The following is a 17,902-nucleotide window of genomic DNA, read 5'->3' as shown; positions in this document are numbered from 1 at the left end:
TGCTCTTTGTATCATAGTTGAGGCACCAGGAATTCCTTTCAGTGAAGTGCCAGTGAAGTTAAGGAGCAGTGAACATACAGGTATGCAAATGTCAATTGAAGCAGCCCAGCTAACTCCAAGTACACTATTTGAATAGTCATGTTATAATTCCAAAATAGCAAACCAAGTGCTTGATTTTTGCTGTTAGCAAGTTGCAGAAGCTCACAAGCATATGGAAAAAACCATGTTACTACATTCTGTCTTGACAGCTATCACAGCTCATTGTACTGAAAAGGCTTTTATAGATACCCTTCATTATCATTGGATCTTCTAGGTAATGTGTGTGTTGTACTTAGATTTCTTCTGTATCTAGCTGTTTTTGTCCTAGAGTGAACCAACTATGGTGTTGGAGTGCTTCCACTGTGCATTTTAGTGCAAGTCAGGAGGCTGTTTTTGAAGAAAATGCCATGTTTGCTGCCACACACACAATCAGTGTGTGCTGATTCACATTACAGAGCAGCCTTACAGTATGCATTCTGAGTTCCCTTCTGACAAAACCCAACTAGAGGGATCTTCCAGCCCTGCACCTAAGGCACATGCATGGCAGTCAGTCCACAGGACGAGCCTGGAGCTAGCTGGCAGTAACCCCCACAACATATGTATAGCTTGTGTGCTGGCAGCGTCTCAGCAACAGCTGTTTCATGCTCCTGTTGCACAGCACAGTTTGCTAATGTAAACACAGCTTAAGGGTGTTGAAAATGGTATTATAACCTCCTTTGGACTAAATTAAATCAGTTTTCAACATCATACATTTTTAAATGTGTGTGTATATATGTACATACATATTTCTAACAAGTCTTTCTCTCACTTTCTAGTGTTCCCCTTACTAGAGTTGCACTTCAAATGGAGTAATTGTCAGTTCCCCTTTACCAGCAATACTCATAAGACATCATGTCAGTACCTGTTCATCTATTCCTTTTTCTCAGTTCATTAGTAGTATTTATTGCATGGCTGGATTTTGAGTATTAATGAATTCTTCTCAAAGTTTGCATTTTTTATTGAAATAAATTGATCCTTTTAATATCTCTTCAGTAATTATGGGTTTAGATATATTTGCACAGTGCCCTACCTCTAACAAGATTAGTGGTGAGAAAATCCCATTCTGAAGATTAGCGTGATGTATTGAGTTGAACTTTAGGATTTTACTCTGGTGTTTTCATTATGTTTTAATAATTATTACAGAAAACCGCTTTGTCTTCGATTGGTTGCTGGCTAACGTGCGTCTGAAATGCTCAGAAGAATAGCCATTTTTTTCTGAAATTAGAAACTTCAGCTTATGAGGTGTGAACAGTTTAAACACCGCTATTAGAAATAGTTGTTACGGCACTAAAAGATTCTAAATATTTTCAATTTACCATTCAGTCTTCAATTTAATCAGTGACACGCATTATTGCATCTGAGATGGACTGGCAGTGACCAACCTAATGAGCTCTCTCTACCAGCCTGTTTCAGAGGGTGATAGTGGTGTAGGCATCCTCATTGGCTATAGTTTTGATGAAGACTGTGAAATGTATCCTCCCTTTATGCCTCAGCTAAAGGGGTTAAAAGGACTGAATTTACCTGTTGCATCTTACCCACTGACTACTAAGGCAAGGTAAAAGAATGTGATATTGAAATACTTTACACACCTGCCTTGTTGATGCCTGACGTTGTTGCTTAGATTAGTGTGTTAGATTTGCACCTCTGTAAAAGATTCGTGTACAATAGGATAAAATAAGATGGAAGCCTTCTAAGGTAGGGGCGAACTTACCTTGGGATTGTGTGTCATGGGCAAAACTGTCTTGACTTGAGGAATGTTTACGTGACTGAATTTAACAAGAAGTTTTAATTGCTGATTTGAGGGTTGAGAAGAAAGAACACAAATGAAAATAACCACTTAGGGATACCCTGTTGCTTTCCCTTCCCAGGGTCAGCTTCAGTCAAACACCTTCCTGGTCTCCCCTTCCCTTGCTTTTGACATGTTGCCCTCAGTCCCTCAGGGTCCCTGCTCTGGCATAGGCAGCCAGCCAGCCATGGTCCCTCAGAGATGTCTCTACCCTAATGTGGGCTGGCTGTGGTCCCTCAGGGTTGTCCCTTCCCCAGTGGGGGTCCCTCAGCTGTGCTCCGCTTTGGCATGGAGCATGTCCATCTACATGTGTCTCCAGGTGTGTCCCCGACGTTTCCTTCCATGGGTCTCCTGCATCTTGTAGGGTATTGCCAGTTTCTGGCAGCTGCCGCTCTGAAATGTGGCTGAACTGGGATGCCGTGGGCTCCCCTGGCTGTCCGCAGACTGATTTCTACATTAAAACCTGTGTTGGTGCTGCTGAGCCTGCAATAGAAACTGACAGATATCTGAGTGCTGCCATGGTGTGTATGACTTTGCAGCTACTATAATAATCATAAAGGTCTCTTTCCAGCTCTCTTCAACAATGGCTTTCCCTAGACATAAGGGAAAGGATTCTGCCAGGGGCAGGAGAATAACATGCAATTTACTTTGATGTCAGTGAAGGGTTAATAGTAAAGACCAGAGTTTTCAGAGGATCAGAAGAGCAAATTCTTCCCTGGGTGAGCTGAATTTCAGTGCTAGTTGGTGTTCCATATTATTGGCCCAAACTGGGATGATCTTGCCAATCTGTCAGGTTTTGTAGACAGAGCGCCCGGGTTGTGAGTGCTGCAGCATCAGTGAGAAGAAAGTGACTGACAAGACAGCACTTGCTTCAGCCCAGCATGCCACCTGTTTGCAGCTGGCTGGTAAACAAGGACCTGTATGTGTAAGCAGTGTCACTGGTACACTGAGTGGTGACAGTAAACTGATTAGGTTATAAAAATATTCTGTTAAAGCATTCTAATTAAAACACTGTTAGAGGCTTTTGCATCAGGGAAAACCAACCACAAAGCAATCTCGCATTGGGAGTGCAAACACAATGTTTGCCCTAATGCTTTTACTTACATAACAGAGGGCTTTGATTCAAGCCAAAAGAAAGTTGGATGCTCACAAGCTGTAGCTGACGAACTTTGGCAGCCAGTTGACGCTGCTAAGTATGATCTATGTAATTTTTTAAACCTCCGTCATGAAAAATATCTGGCTGCAGGCTCCAAGTAATCGAAGGCTCCACAGGGAGAAATTGGTCTGTAGATGATTCCTTTTGGTGGTTCCCTGGCACAAGAGACAGCTCTGCAGCTCCTTTGAGAAGACCACCAACCCTGTCCTCCAACAGCCCTGGGCAGAGGTAAGAGTGTGTGGTTATCCTGAAACACATTCCTTGGGTGTGTGACTCCACGTGTAGAAAGTTGCTAAGTAAAAGTGTCTTGCAGCTTGATTGTAATATACTGGTTCCTTCTGCAGAAATAAGCTGATTTCTCATGTCCTGGAAGGCAGAAGTATTTTATACATTTGTAAGTTTAATTAGTAACTGTGCCATGTTGTAATTGCATGGTGGTGGTGCAGTTACCTATGCACTGTTTTGGGCAGCTACGTATGCCTAAGTCACTTGTTCTCAGAGTGCCCTAAATCTGGGCTTTGTAGCAGAAAGCATATGTAGTATCCCACTGTGTGCTTCCCTTGGCCTCACACACCCTGTGGAAGGCTGTAGAGAATCAGAGGCCTTATATTTTCCTATCTGCTTACAGTAACTAAAGCATTAAAAATTAGGGAATAGGCTTAAAAGAAAATTGGTTTTACTTCCATTATCTTCTAGTTCTCACCCCTTTGACTTGCATACTGGATACATTTCCAGTTTGTTTGCCTTAGTATGGGTTTTTTTTTTCCTCCTCAACACAAGAGAGACTTGGCTACAAAAGGAGGAAATTCTGAGCTCTTTGCTTCACTTACAGATTCCTTCTGCTCCCAGTGTCCCCACAAGCGAGTAATACACTCCGTGTTCACAAATCCCTCATGTTTTCAGTGTGCAAAAGGGAAATGGTAGTCCTGGAGAGTTGCTCCCATTTTTCCAATGGTTGTTTCAAGAAAGCTTCTGTTTCTCTGAGCCACTGTGTGTGGGGTGCTTACTGCAGCATCAGTAACATGGAGAGTCCTCTGCTGCACTACAGACTGTAGTTCAGTAGGAAAATGGTTTGCATGTCTGTCCTGGATCCATTTGGGAGTAGTATTTTATGTGGGAGACAGTGGTTGCTCGAGTCACCTGCCACACTTCAAATCTTTAATGTCTATTTTTAATCTGGCAAATCCTAACTAGGTTAGGTATATTTGCCAGGTACAAAAGTGAGTACTTTATGTCCTACTGTCTGTAAAGATATGCTTTTTCTAGTATTACAGTTTTTGAAGAGAAGTAAAATTGGGCCAGAAAAGTACAGCTTCAGATCCCAGGCCAAAAGCGAAGGGCTGCTGGATGGATTTCTATTTGTAACTACTTTTTCATGGTGTAGTTTGATCTCTGCAGGTGGAAGCTATTGGATTAACTTTGTGCTTCTGACTTTGAGGTATTTAGTATGTTTGAATTTCAAATTCTTATTTTCTTTCATTTGTTCTTTTCTTTGGACGTATATGGGGCCTGCTCTCTGGTTTACTTATTGACTCACATATTGCCCACTCTCCTACCCTCAGCTTTGGTGTTGAGATATTCCACAGTGTCCTCAAGGAACAGTGCTAGACAGAATATTGCAAGCTCTTTAGGGGTTTTCCTGTTTGGTGTGTTTTATTTATTTATTTATTTAATTTTATTCCTTCTTATCATTTTAAATGCAGAGGTGTATTTCAGAATCTGAGGCAAGTAGAAAGGGAAGTTGTCTCTTGCAGTAACACTGTTGATTGCTGTCTTGGTTAAGTCAAATATTGTGTCCAAATGCATTTGTTCTCATATTTAATGTACAGCCAAAAGTGACTCTCTTTCTTTTGGAGCAAAATAACATTTTGCATTGATTAAGTCACTTTCTTTTTCTAATTTCATGCTATCCCTGAAGCATGCCCTGTTCACACATTTCCTTGCCTGACCTTTTTCTCTGGGTTGGTGATGTACGTCTGACAGCACTGCTACCTCTGTATTTCCTTGATGGGTGGATTTGAGAGCAAACAAAACCCTCTGTTCCTGTCCTTCAGCAGCATGTGTTAGGTATGCCTTCCGTGTTCACCCGGGGCAGGAAACACTCTCACAGCATTCATAATTATTCTGCAAGATCTTCTACACTAGGGTGATGCTGCTTTGAGGAGGATGTCTGTTGATGTGAAAAACGCACGTTTAAATGCTGGAGTGAACCTGACTTTGTGACCTTGGCAGTACGTAGAAGTTTATATGCCTGTAATTGTAATATTTATCTAACACTATGACTGTGTGTGCAGATAATGCCCTAATGCAGGGAGGAGTGGTCAGGAAAGCAACTTTTCAGCATCAAGTAAGTAGCTTTCCTTTAGGTCCCTGCTGTGTATGTGTGCATAAGAGAGAACTGCTGGTGTCTGTCCCAAAGTATCAATCAACAGGCTTTGACATGCAAATGGAATGCGAACGCTGGCAATAGCCATTGTGGGGAGGCCTTCTTCCCTGGATGCTGTAGCAGGAGAAGGCATGAACTTCAGAGCAATCCATGGTGTGCTTTCCTGGTGATGCTAGAGTGTAAAGGAAACCAAGGCTTTGCCTGGGAGCAGGCTGCTTGGTCCAGGTGTCGATCCCTCTAAATGTCTTGAAGGAGACTAAGTGGCAGCAAAAGTGTGAGGGGATGGTGACCCACCGTGGGTCTGAGGGCGAGGGGATGGTCCCCTCTGCTCTGAGTTCTGGGGAACCATAGGGGCCACGGTGGTCTGTCTGCCTGCTTGCAGTATAAACCTGAGGAGAAAATGCAATGATATAAAAAACTTCAGCAAGCACAAGGGACCTTGATTTTAAGAAGTCAGGGAAGAGAATATTTTCCAGCCCTTCCTTCCATGTGGCTTTTTTTGTACTTTCTAATTGATACATGAACCAAGATTTGGAATCCATAGCAACAGGTTAGGGGATGGGTTTGGGTTTTGGGGTTTTTTTAAATTATTATTCTCTTTTTAGGCTTGGTTTCATGTCAGGAGTTTGAACAGTCCACAGAGACACAGCTCAGACCTAGTGAAGTTGTGCTGATGCCTTTGGCTGGTTCTGTTAGCTCCAGCCTGAGAGTGGGAAAGGGTTGAACTGTTTTCCAAGCAAACAGATTTGTTCAGGCAAAGTCTTGTAGGAAGAGCTGTGAGTTAGGAGTGCTGAGCTAAACCAGGAGTGCTAAGCTAAAATGTTTTATTCTATTTCAACTGGCAAAGTCCAACCAGAGGAAGGTGATAGCTTCCAGCTGTGTTGATATGTAGGAGCACAGAAGAAATGCTCAGTTGTCTTCTCTTCCACCTCCATGTAAAAATGGCATTAGAGGGAGCAGAACTGGATTGTTCTGTAGCCCTTAACAGTGAAAGGGTTTGGCTTTTGCTGTGCTCCAACCTGCACTCATTTTTATGCACGTAAAAAAGAATTAAAATGTTTTAATTTGTTGTTGCATTGTAGACACAAACTTGCACATTATCATATTAGGATAGAAAGTGTATGGCTTTTGTTGGAAGGAAAGTTTTTATAAATATCTTATGTCTGAAAAATGACACTTTGAAAATCAAACTGCAAACCAGTGCAAGCAACTGTGTATAGTGTAGCTGTAATTCATTATGGAAAAAAACCCAAACCAGTCAATAGCGCTATTAGCTGATACTAAACCATATCTCATAACTGGACATGTTTCTTTTGCGTTGTACTTGCCTAGTAATGCAGATGACTGCATTCTGGTATGATCAGAGACCTGACTCAGAATTTACACTGTAAATTGCTGTACAGCATAAACGCTCCTCAAGTCAGCTTCCTTTGTCTGGAGGTAGTAATAGTGACAAAGGATTAAAAAAAAAATTGTCATTTGCCTGGCAATGTGAGGCTTCTTTCTGCTTTTTGAAATTCATTCTAATGCCCGTGTCATCACTGGCATTGAATGTGGCTCTTTGGGCTAAAGTGCTGGTGGTGTAGAAGCAGGAGCAGCAGCAGTAACAGCAGGGGCTTGGTGGACCCGAAGGGGGAGAGTAGGAAAAGATGACAAGGGAGCTGGGGAGAGTCAGGCATGAAAAAATGGCATCTTCTGATCACCCCGAAATGTGGTAGGTATCGGTGATCTCGGTAGTGGTAGGCAGAAGTGATAGTTCTCAATCTGGGTTTTTCAGCTAGTTGGTTTTTCAAAATGGGCAACTTCCAAAAGATGGTTGGAAAAATATTCAGGGGTAAGAATCAGAATTCCGGCCAACATTCAGCTACATAGTTATTCAGAGCTGAACTTCACAACAGCTGCAGTTATAATACTGTTTTGCAGATCTAACACTTCCAAGATGTGGAAAATAAAATTCAGGATGAATTTTAAGAACGTAATAGAAATAACTAGTGTGGCAGATGTAGATTTAGGGTATTCTGCACATTCTGAAGGATTTGTTTTTAATGTGAAGCATGTACCTTCACACTCTGTAACATGTGCTCTGATTCACTGACAGATTCGTTTTGCACAGTCCCTCTGGAATATTGGCACCACGCCATCTATAAACAGACAGTCAAGGTTTGTGTCTGTCAGGACTGTACTTCATTTTATTTACCGCATGGTCTTTGGGGTGGGAAGAAAAGGAATTAATCAAAAGAAGCATGCGGTTCTCCCTCCCTCCTTCCCTTTATTTATTTTTGAACTTGAAAGCTTTCCGAACTCTTAATTATTCCCAGAGTTCGGGTTTTTTTACTCTTTTTCCCAATGCGGATCAGCTGATCCAGCAGGTGAGGGGCAGGGCAATTAGCTGTCGGAGACAAAAGGCAGCTCAGGAGGTCATCGTGGAGATAAGGAGCCCTCTGGTGATTACCTTGGCTGATAGAGTGGGGGGAGACAGGGTGCACAGGGACTAGAAGGGAGAGGAGTATCTGGTTATCTGCGGACTGGGGGAGGAGGGTGGAACCGGGGGTACCAGGCTGGCTGGATGCCGGCATGAACAGGCACAGGGCTTCTGGGGATCACAGAGGGGGAATTTGCCTTTATACGTGTGATCGTTATACCCGAGTGGGGCATGTGTATCTGTACCTGATTGCCTGCTGCCCGGCAAATGCCATGAAGACAGAAACCACGGTGTGTGCGACGTACTAGCAGTATTTCTGTGTGATATTTCATCTGTGCTAGCTTGCCCAAAAGAAAAGGCCCCCCCCTTCACACAAGTGGCAGGAGACGGCATGGAATCTTGGTTCAAGTGATTATATATATTAAAGGTAATCTATAATCTCTTTCAGGGCCAGTGAACTAACATCCATAGTTCATGACCACCAGCACAGAACAATGTCAGCCACACAAGCAGAAGTTTGCTTTGAGGATGGTCCAAGTAATTGCCCACAGAAAGCTTGCAATAACCAAATTTCCTCTACAGAAAGGAATCTTTTTCCAGGAAAGAGCCTTTCAGCTGTAATTTGCAATAAAACAAGTGGGATGACAAAACAACAATAGAAACATGAACGTTAGGAAAAGAAATGCCCTTTGCAGTAACGGGTGGTTCAAAGACCCGTGTTCAGCAGCTGTCGAGCCCGAGAAAGGAAAGCTCAGCCCCATTTGCTGATGACTATTCATGATGTGCTCAAGTTTACTATAAAACCAGAGTTCAGGCCCCCCCCCGCCGCCGCCTCCCCGAACCCTCCGTGCCGGTGCAGTGCGGGCGGCGGGCGCGGCGCGGCGCTGTTGCCCCGCGCTGGCGGCGGGCAGGCAGCGGGCGCCCCGGTGCTTCGCTTCCCGCCACGTTGGGAGGGGGGTCCGGCACCCCCTGCTCCCGCAGCCCTGGGGAGTTGAACCCGGCAGAGCCCGAAGGTGGGCGCGAAGGGATGGGGGGAGCTGCAGGGATCCTCTCCCCTCCCGGGTCCTGCAGACAAAAAGAGTATGTATTGCAATTAACGTACAGAACAATTAAGTCTCACCTGCAGTGCAATTACAGCATCTGCCACCTATGCCTGTTGGTTAAGCCAGCTTCTATGCCCTAAATAAGAGGGGCAGGAAGTGGTAACGTGCGCTTTAAATCCCTGTGTGAGGGCAGTTGCTTTTAAAGCCTCTTCTGGCTGCATTACTTGTCCCAGTTACAGCAGAAAACATTAGAAGGCATGTGCGGCGATGCCTCCTGCTGCCCCACTGCAGTGTCATCAGCCGAGCCCACCACAGCCCATGTGCCTTCCACCAGCGCCAGGACAACTCCCAGCAAGAGGGGACAGGTTTCACAGGCAACATGTGCTGTGGGGTGACAGCAACAGCACACAGAGTAACTGATGCTCTGACATCCTCCTGTCCAGCACGGATCCTGTCACAGGATCTCGCCTGCATGACAGGCACCTTCCATGTGTTGATGCCGACACATGCACAGCTCATCTCCAGGGACATCAGCAGAGAGCTGCTTGGCAGAGTGGCACCTGGTGGTGCTCCTGCCCACATAGTTCACAAAATGTGCTGGGCTTTTTTAGCAATCATCCACCTACTGCTGCTGCCTGCTGTCGCCTGGGCTTCTCAGTCAGTGCTGTGTGCACGGCTTGGCTCCAGCGGGTGAAGCCTGCAGGAGCTAAGAAGTTAGTTCCCTCTTCCTCACTCCACATGAAAGTAGGAAGCCACTGTGATCCTTTAAGGAATGGATGGCTGAAACGGTAAGAATTACTGAGCAAAAAACCATGCAGTTTTGCCCTGAAATCTGGAGGTAAACTTAGGGATGAGAGTTTGCTGGTGTACAGCTATGTGAGTATTTTAAGGAAAGATGCACTGAAGAGGAGGCAGAAAAGCTGATGGTGATGCTTATGGCATACTCATAATGAAAGCCAAGAGAGGATTCTTTGTTGCTGAGGTGACTGGGAAGGGCTTTGGCTCAACAGTAAAGTCACTGACTGCTCTTGTGTGATTCCTCCTGTGCTCGGGGACAAGCTGTGTGAAGACTTTCCCAATTCCATTGCCTGCTTCCCCTCCTGAGGGACGTTGTTGGCAAGACTCCGAATCTGACTAATGGCTCCAGTGGAAAGAGTATCAGTACCAATACTAGTCATTTCTAATATTCCTGCTGAAATCCTGGTGCTACAAAGCTTCATTCTTTCACAGGGCTCACCCCATGCAAGGATATTTGCAACTCAACAAGTCTCGCTCAGGTCTGCTTTTCTTCCCTGCAATAACTTCTGATGCAGGGAAGGGCAACTAGTCTCGATCTGAGAAATTTAAGCAAAACAAAACCCACCCAGTTTCACCCCTTGGCAGTTCAGTTCAATGGGTAACTGTTAAAAATGTACCTTGCTTCTCACTTCAAATCACCTGGATTTAGCTTCCAGCCACTGCCTGTGATTATACCTCTCCCTGCTAGGCCGAGTGACCCTTCACTACCTGGCATTTCCTCCCCTTGACAGCTCTTTATATACTGTACAGCAAAGTGACTGAAGACTGTTTGCATTAGAAAGCCGTTGCTGGCCAAAACCTCGGGCCAAAGTTTGTTTTCCTTCATGGAGAAACAATGTTCATGCTGTTGGCGATCCTCATCCCACTGTAAAGCCCTCATCCTGCTCCTGCTGTGAAGATGACAGGCTCCAACCTGGGGCAAATCCATGGGAACAGCCGTTCAGAGGGCAGTGGCTCCTACTTTCACACTGGAAAAGCAGCATTTGCTAGGGGGAGTGAGGAGCTTTTACCTTGGCTCCGGCCCACAGGCTGTCTTCAAAATATTCCTTTCACATGGAAATTCCTGCCAAGTGAAGATTGTTAGCTCTGGCTGGCATGTCAGCCATGGCAAGAAGGACAAAGGGTTTGTATCATTGGATATATGTGACACAAAGAAGAGGAAAGAGGTTTGTTTTGTGCTGGCTACTGTAATCAGCCAGCAGCGTGCAGGGCGTCTTTGTGTAAGGGGTGGGAGAAGGGGGAGTAAGTATAGGAAAAGAAAGCTAGATTTATTAACATTAATTCCAAATAATCAGTTTTCTGCTGAAGGCAGAACCACTAATCTCAAATTTCCCTGCCTCAGAGCCACTACTCGAGTCCCTTGCCTGCTCCACGTAAAGCCCCAGCCAAGAAAGCACACCTGCATTAACTCTGCTGCACGTAATTTATTGAGCTGGTTTTACCACAAGAGTTTTCTTGTTTCCCACCACCAGCAAAACAGAAGTCATTCATAGCATGACCATCCCACACGTTGGTTTTCAATCAGCATTACACTGTGCAAACAAGGCAGATGCCTCTCTATTGTACAGTCCCTGCCTGTCCTGTGGGTGCCTTTGGAGGTTTTGTCCATCAGAAGACCCATACGTAAGAGCAGGAAGATCTCAGATGAGCTGCCTCAATGCCAGGAGGCAGCAGGTTGCCTCCGTGTCGAACCCCACCTATGGACCTCCAGGCAGCTGGATGCGATATGTGTGATGCCAGCAGAGCCAGCAGCTGCTGCAAGTGCTGTGGCAGGAGTCACCTGGGAAGCCAGGGGACAAGACCAGCATCATGAGCTGGTGACTCTCAGTGTTGCCAAGGAACACTTCAACAAGTGAGTGGGATTGGAAGAGAGTTGCATATGCTGGAGGCTCAAAGTACATTGCCCTGCTGCCTCTCAAGAACAGATAACAATGAATTTGCAAAGTTTCCTTTTTTCCCCTCTTCTCCTCTACCTCCTCTTTTTTTTTCCCCCTTGTTCTGTGTGTGTCTGCATAACATCTTCTCCATGAGTTCCAAGATGTTTTCCAAAATGCTGTAATGTATGCAAAGCCTCATAGGAAGGACCAACAGCTACAGTTGCCTTTTGACGCAGAATGAGAGCAGAGGAGGGGGATCAGCCAATATCATGGGTCCCTAGGAAAATGGGAGGTTTCCTATGTCAGGTTCCCAAGTTATCCCTGGAAATCAAATCATACTGATTACTACTTGTGGAAGAGAATTAAAAGCAAAATGGCCCCACTCAATCTCAACTTTGGGAAGACTCCTTTACCTCAAACCTGACAATTCCAGTATCAAAAGCTCATAGTATGAGCACAAGCAAATTCTCAACTTTGGTATTTGGTCAGTCTGCAGCACCTCACAGGAACCCTGAAATTTTCTTGAAAAAGCCAAGTTATGTATCAAGGGAAGAAATACATCAACCAAAGGTCAGTGCTGGACCCTGTGTGTGACCACAGTGCACCTGGAAGTGTGGAACCATTGCAGCACAAAGGGGGAAACTAAGAGAGATCCACTGCTGCACCTCCTCAGAGAAACTGGGGGTCTGGCATTACCAGCTGAACTTTCTTTCTCTATGGATTTCTCTATTTTGTTGTACGGTTGCTTCCATCAAGGTCTCAGACTTGAGCTGATGCAACCAAGGTTCCTCATCATCTTGCTTTAGAAGCTTTATGAGAGCTTCACTTTTCTGATTCTTAGAAACTTTCAAATGATTACTTCAAAATTTATGCTCAAATAAGTTGTAGCATTTTGATTTTGTCCATGTATTGCATTCAAATGAAATGATTCTTATATCTCCTTGAAACGTCTATTGGTTTTTGGTTTTGTTTTTTTTTTCTTTTAATGTTATACTGAACAGAAGAGTCTTATTTTGAATCTTTTGTATTTATTTTACAATTTCCTTTACTTTTTTCTTGAACACAAAGTGAATTTTATCCACCTCTCAGTACAATTCTGTGGCTATCTGGAAACTGATAGAGAATGAAACCTGAGTTACTGAATTTGCATGCATTTACATATCTGCCAGCATCAGCTTCTGGTCTTTACTACAGGCTCACATGGTGCTGTGTCTCCATGGGCAGCTTGCAGTAAGAGAGCTCGCCACACCTGAAACCTTCTTGATGAGAAAAGACAAACGTTAATGGGCACAGTTCTTTTCCTCTTTTATCCCAATTCTTTCTTTTCCATAGCTCTCTGCTGTCCTCACTCTTAGGCAAACACGCCTTACCCTATTTTCTGTCATTCATATTTCCTTTCCTCTGTGTTGCTCACCTCATTGTAAAGCTGCAAATATCTCTTTTGCTACACCTCGCTGTTCATTAGGCTATTTAGGCCTCTCCAGCTGCTCCAGCTGGGTTTTTTAATTGGAACAAGGATGCCTGAGGGTGAAAAGAAGAAAAGAGAAGATGAGGGAGTGAGTAGGGGAGAAAGATGTGGTTTGAAAGGACAGAATCAAAATTGTTTTACAGCTGGGAGAGAAAGGAGCTTCCCTGCAAGTGAGCAAGAGCTGAGCGAGAGAGGAGGAGAAATGGAAAGGAGGGAGCTAGGTGAGAGACAGGTGAAATGAGTTTAAGAAACCCTGATTAGTTAATGTTTGTAAAATGTTTCTAGAGTGCAATGTTATATGTATATGCTAATCTACTAATTATTATTTTGTGGTGTGTCTTGGTTTATGCAATCATGTATGATTAATCACAGCTGACTTGTCAATAGCAGTGAATGATGGGAGTGTAATACAAAAATTAAGCAGCAATTAAGGTCAAGCTCCTTCTCTCTTCTAGAGTAGAAGGGGATTTTCTTAAAGCTTACTTCGAATGCTGCAGAAGATGCCCTGTTTGAGTGCAGTGACCTCTTACTCCAGCAGAAGGACTCTTCTGGTTGTCCCCCAGCATGGAGAAGGTTGGTGAAAGTGGGTGGGACTCCCTCATGAAGAGGGGTGCAAGGGTTATTTCTGTAATGTTTTATACCAATATCTGAAGGCATAGGTAAAGCCAGAAGAGTAAAGAATAGCTGTTTCCTGAAGTTGTGAGCAATGCTGTTCCGTGGCACGTGTCTCACTTCAGGTGGTATAAAATCTCATCCCACATGCTTTGTGTGAACTGAATATAAATTGGGGAAAATGCAGTGGGTGGTAAGAAAACTTCTGTGCAGCCCAATAGCCACCAACACAGTCTGTGTGAGCTGGCCACCCTGCTTTGCTTCCTGCTCATTGGTCTTTCAGGTACCTGGTGGATCTGGTTATCAGAATTGACATGAGAGCAATAATGGCCAGGGAAAGAGATTATTGCTAGAGAAAGCCTGTTTGGTCATTTTTAGAGGTAGAAAGAAAGACTAATTAGAGTTTGTTTGTGGTGAGGTGTTGGAGTAAACAAGTGTCGCTCAACAAGTTGGTAGCTGTACCGGATAGAGTGGTGAAATTACTTCTTGCTGACCTGGTCTTCATTGTCATGGTGAAAGTTCTTTCTGAAGGGGCCTGACAATCAGCAGCTCCAGTAGCTTTTGTTCTCCCTCTGCAGAAAAAAGGGAACTGAACAGTGGCTAGAGGTGCTGAACTAAGATATTCTAAAATTATTCAGAAATGATAGAAAAAAAGCTTGGTCCTTAAGTCTTAATTCTGGTTTATTCTAAAGACAAAATATTGTGTTTTAAAGTGCTTTGAACCTGAGAGGTCTGAGGACATGCTGTGAGAGATACCTGCCTTAGAGTAATGACAGTAAAGGCTGGTATAGTGCTTTTGAATGCAATGAAGTTCTGGGTTTGTTAACTAGTGGCTGCTGAGTTTTCTGTTATTGTTATGGCATTGCTTGAGTATGAGGCATTTTTGATTATGTGCTTTGTTTGGAAATGAACATAGCCTCTGTTTGTGTTAGTGCTTTTACAGAGCTGCTGACCTTTCTGAAAAACCTTAATGCCTTTTATGCGTGGTCTATGACAACTGCCTTCATAAAGTCTTGGCTCTCTTTTTCTCTCCCCTGCTCCCATTCTTTAGTTTCTCTACTCTCTTTGCAACTTTAATTATGAATTGTATTTCTCAAGATCAAAACAATCTCCCTTCTAAATATAAAAAGTACAGCAAATAATGTCTTGTAAGAGAAAGGTGGGAGAAATCAGAGTTGAAACTTCCACGCCAACAGGATAGTTAGAAACCATGCTCACATTCATATACTGCTTTTCTGTTTAAAGCACAAGCTGTGAGAACAGCAGCTGAAGCACACATATCTTTGCAACAGATGAAATATAACTCTTTGAGCCTGAAAGTTGTACAATGTTTATCAGAGTAGAAGGTGCTCAAGAGAGTTTTGGAGCCTTTCATCTTAGCTGGGTTTGGAGTGTTTTTATTGATATAATATTATGTTAGTAGCCTGGTGAATTTAGTAGTGTAACGTAGAAATAAGGACAAGGCTGGCATACAAGTGTTCATAGGAAAACTGTCTTCTGTTCGTAGCAAACACAGATTTGAACAAAGACATTTATGCAAGTTATGTTGTAAGGGTGTAACTGGGACACCGGAATTTGAAGATGTAATAGGGTAGCTGAGTAAGTGTAGAGGAAGGTGGTAATGACATGCAACTTTATCAACACTTCAATGGTAACAAGGTGAGGAGAAAAAAACCCCTTGCTACTGTCTGTAACTTTCTGTTAAGACTTTCTTCATGCTTGTAAATGCCTGTGATGCTAGCAGTACTGCTTCCTTGTGTGTTTCCAAGAGGCTGTGAAAGGGAGGTTGTGTGTTTTGGATATCATGGTGACTGAGGTTCTCCCACTGCCCCTGAAGAAAACTTCTCTGGGGGAGAATCCTAAATGTGTCAAAGCAAAGCAATAAACAGTGGATTTTGTACTTTTCAGACTCACAGTGCTGTTGGAAACTGGCAGAGCTGTTTTTCCTTTGAGGGTGGGAAAAGGTGAATGATTGACATAATCTCCAGGGAGGGGAGGGGAGATGGAGAATTAAATATTCCTCTTTGGAAATATCAGATGCAGGACTCCTGAATGATGACCAGAGCAAGGACACTTGAGCCTCCTAATCCTCCTTGCTGGGGAACAACACCCTTCCTACAGCTTCTCTGTGTTCACTGGCAGAGAAGGGTCTGCGAGGAGTCAAACCACAAACCCCAGATAGCCTGTCATGCCAGAAAGCCTTGCCCTGCTGTAGTTCCTCAGCAAATAAAGAGCATCTGCAGAGAAACATTCACTGGTATCTTGCTAATTTTCCTAGTTGGGCACTGCAGAGGTGAACCTCAGCTGCGAGTCTGTTGAATAAACATCAGCTGAACTAAGTATCTTCATCTTCTTTGGCTGTGAAATACAACTGGTAAACGTCCAAGGGGTTTCTCTGAGTGGTGCAGTGGAAATGCTCTCTGATGTTCTTGTCCCATTGAAGTGGTGATGTGGTAAAATGCAAACACCACATACCTGTACTATTCTTCTATTATACAGTGATACAAAGCTCTGCAGGTTTAATAGTGGAATTTTGAGCTTTTTTTTCTATGAGAAAAAAATTACAAGATCCCTGTCCTAGCTGATATTGATGGGAAAGCTGCTGAAGGTCACTGGGTCAGCCCTTGTAGTTTCTGTGGCTGATATCCAAGTCTGAGATGGAAGAGGACACACTAATTGAAAATCACTATTATTGTATTTGAAAGAAACTGTGTTTTTTTTTTACCCCCACAGAAAAGACAATATAGGGCAAGGAGGAAGCAGAGGACGCAGGGCTTGTGCGAAACAGGGAGCTTTTCTACACTGATGCCCAAACATGTACATTAACGTGAGATGGAGTACAGGAATTTAACCTAAGCAATCTATCAGATAAACCTTTGGGATGAGCTTGCTGCTGGAAAAACAAATTGCTGCAGGTAGATTGTCTAGTAGTACCCTTGATGTCACAGTGGTCTGGCTCACAAGTTACTTGCCCTACATAATATGACCTATATAATAAAAACTAAACCAAGTTACTATGTACACTTGTACATATAATGTGGAAAACCAGTTTTTTTTCAACAAGTTTTGTTTATCTGGAAAACCTGAAGTGCCTCTGTTCTGTTGAGATTATTTTGTGAAAGGGAGAAAATCTTAAAGGAGCAACTTAAAACCCAAAACGTAAGAGTTCAGACTGCATTCACTGTTACAGTAAACTCGCTTATTTAAGATTGATTAAAGGATGATGCACTCTATTCCAATACAAAAGGCTTCATTCTCTTTGCTTAGCGCAGCTTCTCTCTTCCTGGCTGGGTTCCCTTGGGGAGGCTCGTGCCAAGCAGGGCGCTGCTGTAAAGCCCAGGGTAGGACATGCTGAGGTTGCTTGTATCAGGTCCTGGAGCTGAAGCCTGTCTGACTTCTGACCTTAAGTAGCTCCTTCAAGCCTCTTCTAGTGGGGGCTTAACTGAGCTGTTTTGAGATAATGTGAAAGGTAGATGTCAGCTATGTGCTGAAAAGTGTGCAACTTATTCCCTCTGACTCTCCTCCTATCCCTTCCCTTACTATTTCATGTGAAAGCTAAATACTGAGATAATAGGAAAATCTGTAAGACTTTGGAGGTAGTTTGGATACTGTGCTTGGAAATAACACCTTTTAGCTTTCTTTCTGTGGTCTTTTAGAAAATTATTCTCACATCCATCTCAAAATACGTATTTATTAATAGAAATACTCATCCTGATTTGTTTCTAACAAGGAAATAAATGCCAGCAGTTTGTCCACCTGCAAGTATTCACACATGCATTTTTAACCCTTGCTTTACTTTTTAATGATATTTCAGGGGAAATATTATTTAAAATGAGTTTGATTTGCGGTTTTGTCTTTTTGGGGATTTTTGGTTTTATTTTACAGAAATATTTCAGGTTTTTCTTTTTAACCCTTTTTATGTTTGGGTAAAAACAGAGGGAGGAGTACAAGAAAGCAGAGGGGCACTTTCACAGACTTCTTGTGAGTTTCATGGCTATCTTAATTGGTACCAGGATTTAATCTCAAACAAATGTTGAGGTTTTTCTCCTATTCTCACAGATTCTTCCCTAGCTTTAAAAGCTGTTCAAGTTCAATTTCCTCTTGGGTGTATGGATTCTTCCTTCAAGTTTCTCCTTGTTAGAAGCCACTGAGAGAAGAAGGGAGCAGAATAATTTTGGTTGAGGTGGAAATCTAACAATTCCAGGAGCACAAAAAGAGTACATGGATTTCACACATCTGTTCCCTTTTCTCCAATATTTCACAGGGAAGTATCTGT

At 43.4% G+C, this 17,902-nt stretch overlaps 1 protein-coding gene across 1 annotated transcript in view; it reads left to right on the top strand.

The window, feature by feature from the left end:
• Positions 1 to 1,463: 1,463 nt before the first annotated feature.
• LOC115601707 overlaps positions 1,464 to 17,902 on the top strand; it is a 166,629-nt gene continuing 150,190 nt past the window's right edge. Inside the window, exons 1-2 of the mRNA XM_030472036.1 lie at positions 1,464 to 1,633; positions 3,111 to 3,248. Of these exons, the coding sequence (XP_030327896.1) occupies positions 1,464 to 1,633; positions 3,111 to 3,248 (308 nt within the window). The remainder of the gene's footprint in view (positions 1,634 to 3,110; positions 3,249 to 17,902) is intronic.

Source organism: Strigops habroptila, chromosome 2 (genome assembly GCF_004027225.2).
Source record: "Strigops habroptila isolate Jane chromosome 2, bStrHab1.2.pri, whole genome shotgun sequence".
In the NCBI taxonomy this organism is placed as follows: domain Eukaryota; kingdom Metazoa; phylum Chordata; class Aves; order Psittaciformes; family Psittacidae; genus Strigops; species Strigops habroptila.
Note: the sequence above shows the minus strand (reverse complement) of the source record. Positions and strands in the feature narration are given on the sequence as shown.